The sequence below is a fragment of the Chiloscyllium plagiosum genome, chromosome 10, assembly GCF_004010195.1.
Source record: "Chiloscyllium plagiosum isolate BGI_BamShark_2017 chromosome 10, ASM401019v2, whole genome shotgun sequence".
NCBI lineage: Eukaryota > Metazoa > Chordata > Chondrichthyes > Orectolobiformes > Hemiscylliidae > Chiloscyllium > Chiloscyllium plagiosum.
Genome location: NC_057719.1, coordinates 90,914,944 through 90,925,531, shown reverse-complemented (window position 1 = coordinate 90,925,531; position 10,588 = coordinate 90,914,944). Strand labels below are relative to the sequence as shown.

At 41.7% G+C, this 10,588-nt stretch overlaps 1 protein-coding gene across 3 annotated transcripts in view; it reads left to right on the top strand.

The window, feature by feature from the left end:
- The window catches only part of cdan1 (codanin 1), a 116,768-nt gene that overhangs the window by 101,926 nt on the left and 4,254 nt on the right, over positions 1–10,588 (top strand). The window contains exons 23-25 of one of the 3 annotated variants that reach the window (XM_043698387.1): positions 1,082–1,189; positions 1,944–2,007; positions 6,804–7,000. In XM_043698387.1, coding sequence (XP_043554322.1) covers positions 1,082–1,189; positions 1,944–2,007; positions 6,804–7,000 — 369 coding nt within the window. Of the gene's footprint in view, positions 1–1,081; positions 1,190–1,943; positions 2,008–6,803; positions 7,001–10,588 lie in introns of those variants that run through there. The other 2 variants (XR_006312867.1, XM_043698388.1) reach the window with 2 other exon arrangements.

The window sequence follows — 10,588 nt, the reverse complement described above, 5'->3', positions numbered from 1 at the left end:
AGAACATAGACGAATACAGCGCAGTACAGGCCCTTCTGCCCTCGATGTTGCGCTGATCCAAGCCCACCTAACCTACACTAGCCCACTTTCCTCCATATGCCTATCCAATGCCCGTTTAAATGCCCATAATGAGGGAGAGTCCACCACTGCTATTGGCAGGGCATTCCATGAACTCACGACTCGCTGAGTAAAGAACCTACCCCTAACATCTGTCCTATATCTACCACCCCTTAATTTAAAGCTATGCCCCTTTGTAATAGCTGACTCCATACGTGGAAAAAGGTTCTCACTGTCGACCCTATCTAAACCCCTAATCATCTTATACACCTCTATCAAGTCACCCCTAAACCTTCTTTTCTCCAATGAAAACAGCCCCAAGTGCCTCAGCCTTTCCTCATATGATCTTCCTACCATACCAGGCAACATCCTGGTAAACCTCCTCTGCACCCGTTCCAGTGCCTCCACATCCTTCCTATAGTATGGCGACCAAAACTGCACACAATACTCCAGATGCGGCCGCACCAGAGTCTTATACAACTGCAAATTCTTCTCAAGGAGGTCTTAGCCGCCGAATGCATGATGACTCGAGCCATTTAGTAAAGGTTGTTGGTTGGGTTGGGTTGGGGGTGGTGATGGTGATGTTTCGCTGCAATGACTCCTGTTGAATTGTGGATATGTGTATATTTTAGATTGGGGAAGGAGGTTTGATTGATATACTCATTGATCTTCAGGCTCAGGTGTATACGGATATTGACTGGCCTCATTCAGGTTGAACCTTTGGCTGAGAAACTTGAAGTCTGCTGGTATCAATGGGGCTGAACCACAGAGGGAAGAAAATTGAAATGGACAGCAGGGGATAAAAGTACAGGAGGGCCACAAGTTCTCACTCTCATCCTTAGTTCCTTATTTGAACAAATTAGGACTTAACCATTAGTCGCTCGCATAATCCAAAGGCAGTCAGTCCATACATTGAGAAAGATATTTATGTCCTAAAAGCATTAGAATTTTTTGTTGAAATCTTTGTTAGGTATGGTTTTGAACCCTATTGTCTGATTTGCTGTGTACCCTTCCCCTTTTGTAGGAGGTGTTGAGTATTACATTGGGTCCCAGGCACAGCAATGAAAGAGTGGACCACAAACAACTTGATGACTTATTAAGAAGGTTACGCCAAACTTTAAGATGTAGACAGGTATACTTTTTTAAATTTCGATTTGTTCATTTAAAAAGATACATTTCCAGGACTTCAGTGAATTACTAATTTAAGCAATAGTGTTATTAAAAAATGCAGATTCTGTGTATTACTCCCCCCCCCCCCAAGGATGGTGGTAGTGGTTGGGAGAGACCCTAGACTGGTCATCAGTTATGTTATGATAGTGGATGATAATCAGATGAAGCAAATCATTTCAGGGTTTCTTGAATCAAGGTTATGACTGGTAAAGACAATTCTCAGGATGAAAGATCTGTGTGCAGGTTTTATAAATGAATGACCAAAACTGATCTGTATTGAATATTTCTGCATAAAATGTTACAGTGAACTTGTGGGAAAAATCATTAAAATGTTTATTAGGGGTAGTATGTTCCACTTTTTCAATAATTGGCAGTTCAAATCAGGTGGATGTCTCACAAGCATCATTTCATGTCTATAAGGAAAGAATTAGAAACCAGTGTCAAACATGAGGAACACTATACTTGGAGCATTTTCCATTGTTCTGATCTTTATATTATCCAAAAGATATAGAAGCATTGGAGACTGTGCAAGGGAATGCAGATTAGTACATGTGTGAGAAAGGAATGTAAGATTTCCTGATGAAAGTGACGTAAACCAGTTGTGACATTTGAGCACCTCTATGCTGTCTGTTCTATGTAATCTCCTCATGACTTAATCATAGAACTGTAAACTGAAGGGGTGGAAATTGTGAACCAATTTTTTTTTTGTTTTGCAGTATATGTGTCCAGTAATTGAACAGTCCCTTGCCAAGTACACTGTGGAACTTGCTTCTTTGTTAGGTATGTAATTTTATCAAAAAAGTCTTTCCCTATGCTTTCTACATGCATCTCCAGGTGCAAATATTCTTGTATACAGAATATATACAAGAATGTATACGTGTGTACATTTCATAAATCTTAACAGTGGTACTAATGTGGCTGAGATTTTTTTCCCCCACAAAGTATTTGTAGGTGAAAACAAATGTTTGACATTTTTTTTCTGGTGGAATAAGTTATAATGATCTATAAACTAATGGGATGAAGGCATCTCTTTTGGAGATTTACAGCGCAGAAAAAGGTCCTTCAACCCATCGTGTCTGTGCCGTCAAAAACAACTATCCAACTATTCTAATCCCATTTTCCAACACCTTGTATGCCTTGGTGTTGCATGTACACGTCTAAATACTTAAATGTTATGAGGGTTTCTGCATCTACCACCCTTACAGGCAGTGAATTCCAGATTCCCACCACCCTCTGGGTGAAAAGATTTTTCGTCACATCCCCTCTAAACTTTCTGCCCCTTACCTTAAATCTGTGCTTCTTGGACGTGGATCTTTCGATCAAGGGAAGAAGTGTCTTTCTTTTTACCTATTTACAGTCCCCATAATTTTATTATATCATATTATCATAGGTTGAAGATAGTGCAGGGTAGGCATGTCCCTTTGAAAACAAGGCAAGATTTGTAAACCATGGATGACAAGAGAAGTTGTGCGAGTTGCCAAGAGGAAAAGGGAAGCATATGTTAGATCCAGGTAGCTAAGAACTGAACTATCCCTGGAGGAATATCAAGAGAGTAGCACCAATCTTAAATGATAATAAGTGGGCTAAAAGGGGTCATGAAATAAATTGAGTGAGCAGAATTAAGGAGAATCCCAAGACCTTTTATTTGTATATAAGAAGCAAGAGGGTAACTAAAGAAAGTGAAAGAGTTGGTCCACTAAATGATACCAAAGGAAGGTTGTGTGTCGAACCTGAGAAGTGGATGAGATTCTCAATGATTACTTTGCATCAGTGTCCACTGAGGAGAGGGACATGATGAATGTTGAGATTAGAGATAGAAGTTTGTTTACTCTGTGTCACATTGGCATAAGGAGGTAGGATGTATTGGGTAGGCTAAAGGATATTAAGGTGGACAAATTACCAGGACCAGATGGGATCTATCCCAGGTTGCTGAAGGAGGCATGAGAGGAAATAGCTGGGGCCCTGACAGATATAATTTGTAGCAAGCTTAAACACAGGTGAAGTGCAGGAGGACTGGAGTGTTGCTAATGTTGTCCCCCTGTTCAAGAAGGGTAGTAGGGGTATTCCAGGTAACTACAGACCAGTGAGCCTGACGTCAGTGGTGGCAAAGTTACTGGAGAAGGTACTGAGGGATAGGATCTAATTATATTTGGAAGAGAATGGGATTATCAATGATAGGCAACATGTTTTTATTTGGGGGGAGATCGTGCCTAACCAACTTAGTAGAGTTCTTTGAGGAAGTGACCAAGTTGATAGATGAAGGGCTATAGATGTCATATAGATGGACTTTAGTAAGGCATTTGATAAGGTTCTCCATGGTAAACTAATGGAGAAAGTAAAGTCACATGGTTTAGATTAGATTACTTAGTGTGGAAACAGGCCCTTCGGCCCAACAAGTCCACACCGACCCGCCGAAGCACAATCCACCCATACCCCCACACCTACCCCTTTTAACCTAACACTACGGGCAATTTAGCATGGCCAATTCACCTGACCCGCACATCTTTGTGACTGTGGGAGGAAACCGGAGCACCCGGAGGAAACCCACGCAGACACGGGGAGAATGTGCAAACTCCACACAGTCAGTCGCCTGAGTCGGGAATTGAACCTGGGTCTCTGGCGCTGTGAGGCAGCAGTGCTAACCACTGTGCCACCGTGCCGCCCACAAACCCCTGGTGTGCAGGGTGTTCTTGCTAGGTGGATAAAGAACTAGTTGAGCAACAAAACACAGAGAGTAGTAGTTGAAGGGAGTTTCTCCAAATTGTGGCCGGCACGGTGGCACAGTGGTTAGCACTGCTGCCTCACAGCGCCAGAGACCCGGGTTCAGTTCCTGCCTCAGGCGACTGACTGTGTGGAGTTTGCACGTTCTCCCCGTGTCTGCGTGGGTTTCCTCTGAGTGCTCCAGTTTCCTCCCACAGTCCAAAAATGTGCAGGTCAGGTGAATTGGCCCTGCTAAATTGCCCGTGGTGTTAGGTAAGGAGCAAATGTATGGGTGGGTTGCGCTTCGGCGGGTCAGTGTGGACTTGTTGGGCCAAAGGGCCTGTTTCCACACTGTAAAGTAATCTACTCTAAAATTTGCAGAGAAAGGTGACCAGTGGTCTTCCACAGGGATCAGTGCTGGGGCCACTGTGGTTTGTGATATACATAAATCATCTGGAAGAGGGCACTGATGGTATGATCAGCAAGTTTGCAGATGACATTAAGATTGGTGGAGTAGCAGAAAGCATAGGGGACTGTCAAAGAATACAGGAGAATATCGATAGACTGGAGAGTTGGGCAGAGAAGTGGTCAATGGAGTTCAATCCAGACACACGTGAAGTGATGCATTTTGAAAGGTCTAATTCTAGAGCGAACTGTACAGTAAACAGAAGAGCATTAGGAAAAGTTGATGAGCAGAGAGATCTGGGAGTTCAGGTCCATTGTACCCTGAAGGTTGCTGTACAGTTGGATAGAGTGGTCCAGCATATGGTATGCTTGCCTTCATTGACGGGGTATTAAGTACAAGAGCTGGCAGGTCAGGTTAAAATTGTATGAGACTTTGGTTCGGTTGCATTTAGGAAACTGTGTACAATTCTGGTCGCCACATTTCCATAAGGATGTGGATGCTTTGGAGAGGGTGCAGAGAAGATTTACGAGGGTGTTGCATGGTATGGAAGGTGTTAACTATGAAGAGATGTTGAGTAAGTTAGGATTGTTTTCAATAGAAAAAAGGAGATTGAGTGGGGACCTGATTGAGTTCTACAAAATCATGAAGGGCAGAGACAGGGTGGATAGGGAAAAACTTTTTCCCAGGGTGAGGGATTCAGTAACGAGAGGTTACGTGTTCAAGATGAGAGGAGAGGGTAGTAGGTGCCTGGAATGTGTTGCCAGCAGGGGTAGTAGAGGCAGGCATGGTAGATTCATTTAAGGTGTGTCAGGACAGATGCATGAATAGGTAGGGAGGAGAGGGACACAGATGCTTAGGAATTTGGTGATAGGTTTAGACAGTGGATTTGGATTGGCACAGGCTTGAAAGGCCAAAGGGCCTGTTCTTGGACTGTAAATTTTCTTCTTCTTCTTTATATCCCCCTCAGTCTTATCAATCTACTTTCACAACCGAAACTGTCCAACCTAGGCAACCTCCTGATAAGTCTCCTCTGTACCTTCTCCATATAATGTGGATTCTGTACCTTCTCCATATAATGTGGATTCCAAAACTTCACACACTAGCTGTAACTAAACCAGGGGTTTTTTTTTACAGTTTCAACATAACGTCCTTACCTTGACTAATGAAGGCAAGCCTATATAATGTATTTCACAGCCCATGAAGTATACACTTGGGCATCCTCTCTTGACCATGCTCCTGTTACTGACTGTGTGGTTTGAAAAACCTATTTTGTTTATAGCCTCTTCTGAGTCACTCACAAATATCGCTTCCTGTAACAGTAACTGAATCTGAATTATTATGGTGTAGAGAGGCCATCCAACCTGTTAAGTCAGCATAAATTCTGAGCATTTTGACTTACTGTCAATCACCTTCCTTTTCACTATAGCCTTGCACATCGTTGCTATTTAATAAACCAACTAATGCTCTCTTGGATGTCTCAATTGAACCTGCCCTCACCATTTTTCCAGATGATGGACCACTTGCTGTGTATAAATAGTTTTTTTTTCTTATTTTGCATTTCCTTCTTTTACAAAAGACTTTAAATCTCTGCTGCTTGTTTCTCAATCCTTTTAGGAGCGGAAAAGTCTCTCTCCATTTACTGTGTCCAGGCCTGTCATGCTTTTGAAAGCTTTCAAATCTCCTTAGCGACAAAAAAAACTGCAGATGCTGGAATCCAAAATAGACCAATAGGAATTTCCTTCACATTCTGCTCTCCAAGGAAATAGGTCCAAACTTTCTCAAGTCTCTTTATCCCAGGAACCATTCATGTAAATCTGTTTCAGTTGATCAGCATAACTGCCACTACCAGGCCATTCCCTATTTAATAAATCTATTCAACTTACTTGAAATTTGTTGGTTCCATAATCAGATTTTAACTCTTAATCTATATTCAAACCTGAATTATTGATTAGAACTTAACATGTGAACCTTAGTCTACACTCACTTGGTCTATATCTCCCGTAGGTATAGTCTCCTTACCATCTTCCCCTTGTTGATCAATTATATCTAACCAAGATTGCAGATACCCACTCAATTTAATGGAAGTTGGTGCCTGAAAATGCAACACTCAGGAGTCTGCCTAGGTTAAATTCTGGAGTAAAATTGAAACCTTAATCTCATGGAGGTGATGTTGCCAGTGAGCCCACATTAACTACTGTAGTTGTCTTCAACAGTGAAATTTTTCTTTTGTACTATTACTCTAATTTTTCATGTAACTATCCTGTCCTTATTTTAAGACTTGTGTTTGGGGAGCTAACTTTTGTCAGTTATGGCAGGTTTCTTTGCTCATGTTGTAATATGTTTACATCATGATTTTTAATGTACATGTGGCATAAAGGAAACTTTCAGCAGTAGATTAGATTAGATTACTCTTACTTTGCAATACCTTCAACTCTACACAACTGCAGTCTCACCTGTTTTTTTTCCACAGTTGGAGGAGAAGTTCCACTCTCTAACCGTAATATGAAGAAGGATTCCAGAGACCAGGCTTCTTTTTGCAAGTCTATCCAGCATTTGCTTAGTTTCCTCCTCACTTTGTGGAAGGATGAATTCTGTGTGCCTATACCTTTTCAACTAATATTTAGTGAGAAGAACATTTCCTATACAATAGAGACAAGAAATCGGAAGGTAACTTTTAAGTGCTTTTGAAATACAATGACATTCTGTATGACTCTTTTCCAGTTGTCTCATTTTGAACTTCAGGCTGCTAATTATTTTTGGAGACAGATTCTCAAGTCATGGGTTTGCTCAATTCTGTTGATTAGTGGCAGTGAGAGTCGTCTGAAATCTGAATTAGGCGGAGCTAGGACATGGAGGCTCATGACCTGCACCTGTGTGACTAGTTGCAGTTAGGAACAACCACCTGACGGATGCTCTTGGTAACTTAGGCCGCAACAAGATGGCTTCTCGATGCAAGTTAGCATGACAAAATGGCTCTAGGCTGCTAACTGCTAATTCTGCTAAAGTTGCATAAATAACTAACCACAGACTGCTACAAAAAGAGATTAGCAGACAATGTGCCCTATAGGATACAAAAGTAACTCGACAAGATAATAAAGTACTAACCATTCTGGCTGACCTTCGGGTGCAGGTGTAGCGGCTGTGTCATGAGAGAAAAGTGACTTGAGCGTTGGGACATAAATTGTTTACCAGTTAATATCATTGGACCAAGTAACTGCCAATGAAGCAATACCAAGTATTGATTGGTAATTGTTTGAATATACTGTGCGATCATGCTATGTACCCTGCTTTAAGAAAAGTATAAAAATGCCTTTGTATTAGGCTGTGTGTGTAGCTCATCCAAGGAATATGGAAGTGCTCAACTTGTGTTTCCAGACGCAATGCACCCAGCCGTATGAAGAAATAACGAGTGAAGTCTTCAACAGCAAGATCAATTATGAATGCTTATTGACTGATCGTGGAACCGAGAGGCCCCGCTGGGGTTCAGGATCTTCAGCATGAGGCATTGACTTTGCTGGATGTGGCAACGTGAACTCAAGGAGAAAGTGAGGTCTGCAGATGCTGGAGATCAGAGCTGAAAATGTGTTGCTGGAAAAGCGCAGCAGGTCAGGCAGCATCCAGGGAACAGGAGAATCGACGTTTCGGGCATAAGCCCTTAGAAGGGCTTATGCCCGAAACGTCGATTCTCCTGTTCCCTGGATGCTGCCTGACCTGCTGCGCTGTTCCAGCAACACATTTTCAGCAACGTGAACTCAAGTTAAACATCTGTAATATGTTCCCTGTGTAACTGTTGAGCAAGGAATATTTGAGTATTGATGAAAGAAGAACATGATCTCAAAGCTTTTATTCTTGTACTCATCAGGGAAAAATGATGTGCTCGAAGGGTCGAATGGCCTACTCTGGCAACTATTTTCTATGTTTCTAATACCAAATCTCAAAGGGAACAGCAACTTATACTTCATGTGAAAAAAAAGTGATGGTTTGACAAGGAGACTATAATTGATGGAGGTGTTGCTATAAAGAATATATTAGGAAACAGTTAAATGTTGCTTTTGTTTAAATTCAAATGAAGCAATTCAGTCTGGGCAAGGCATTGTCATAGGTATTGTCCCTATAAATAGCTGTCTCCAAGCTTTTGACTTGTAAAATGGTGCAAGACGTGAACATGTTCTATATTTACATAGAAAAGGGTCCTCCGTATGAATATACATGGCTTTTTGCACTCAAGTGAGCCACACAGCCTCCTACATTAAAGTACTTTAATTTGATTTAATTCTTAGCATAATTGGGATTGTTTAGCAAATCCTCTCCATTCTGGGAATCAAATCTAATGGTGGATGCCTTGTTGAGTCTGTAAGCACGGACTGACTGAGAACAGTTAGTACACTATCTATTGAAGGAACAACCTAGATCTATTTAATACTAATAGCCAGTTGTTGGGAAGTACTGCCGACAGAGCTGGCATTGCAGTAGCACTAAAATTCTTGTGCTACGTTACTCGTTTGTGTGATAGGCAGATCGTTTTTTTGACTTGACAACAGCATCTTGTTAGTGGCGAACACCACTTGTGTTGGTCCTGAATAGTAGCAGCATGAAACAGCAAGCTTCACCTTTGAACCAATTTTTGTGACACCTTATAGGGGGGATGTCAGGGGTAGGTTCTTTACCCAGAGAGTGGTGGGGGCATGGAATGCGCGCTGCCTGTGGGACTGGCAGAGTCAGAATCATTGGCGACCTTTAAGCGGCAATTGGATAGGTACATGGATGGGTGCTTACGCTAGGACAAATGTTCGGCACAACATCGTGGGCCGAAGGGCCTGTTCTGTGCTATTTTTCTATTCGAGCCTCAAGCTTCCAGGATGAAAAAATGGCTTGGGCCATTAGAGAGAATAAATCAGCAGATTACTCAACTACAATGAGTTGAGGAAAGGGAATGTGTGTGCAGGTGAGGAAGGAAATTCTTACGTGAGGCCGCAGATTGAAATATAGCAAATATATAATGTGTAAGGGCTAGGTGATTAGAGGTCATTCCATTGGAAATGTATTTTTTTTAGAAACTAAGATGTTAGTGAGGCCTGGGTATTAAAATGGAACTTAACTGCATGAATTGCAGAGTTCAATAAATACAGATTCAGACAATGGGAGAAAGTAAGGACTACAGATGCTGGAGATCAGAGTCGAGAGTGTGGTGCTGGAAAAGCACAGCCGGTCAGGCAGCATCCAGGGAGCAGGAGAATCAACATTTCAACCATGAGCCCTTCATCAGGAACATCTATTCTGCTCCTCGGATGCTGCCTGACCTGCTGTACTTTTTCCAGCGTGACACTTTCGACTCAGATTCAGACAATGGTATCACGTCTCAATTGTCATGACATAATGATGTGGTCCAAATGGCTTCCTTAACAGGATACTTTTATTTGGATAGCAATAATAAACAATCACAATCAGGAAACTGCAATTGCTATGTAGGTCCTTCAACATGTATGTTAAAACAAAACTCAACTGGTTGTAACAATTTGTTTGGCCAATTTATATTGTGTAGAACCAGACATGATAGGGTTTTAAAGGACATCACTGTGTGCATCTTTTACACACAGACTCATATGAGGGTCAGTTCCATCACAGGAACATCATTACTCTTCCACAACTTGAACAGGTGTTCTTTTAGCTTGCTTTGAAGTAGGACCATGCAGTAATTCCCTGCGGCTGTTTGCATCTGGCAGTGTGTTTTGGAATTCTCTTCTATAAGAGATGAAGTCTGTGAACGTTTTTAAGGCAATGACAGATTCTTGATAAACATGTGAAATGGTACATGGGAATGTGAAATAAAGCCACGGTTTTATTGAATGGTAGAGCAAACTTGATGGGTTGAGTGACCTGCAGTTGCTCCAAATTTATAATTTTGTATGATATTTTAGAAGTTATTTCATTGACCAATGTAGGAATTTAGTCATTTCAATTTAAGGTATGATTTTTAAAGGCCCTTAAATAAACAGAAATTTAAGAATATGATTCCTGTGGGAAGTAGGAAATCCTTACTTCGTGTAAAAAAAAAAACAAAATGCCTGGTAAACAACTACAATTTCATAAAAGCAACTTGAGCTGAAGAGAAATCCAGAAGAAAGTGGGCGGCACGGTGGCACAGTGGTTAGCACTGCTGCCTCACAGCGCCAGAGACCCGGGTTCAATTCCCGGGTCTCTGGCAACTGACTGTGTGGAGTTTGCACGTTCTCCCCGTGTCTGCGTGGGTTTCCT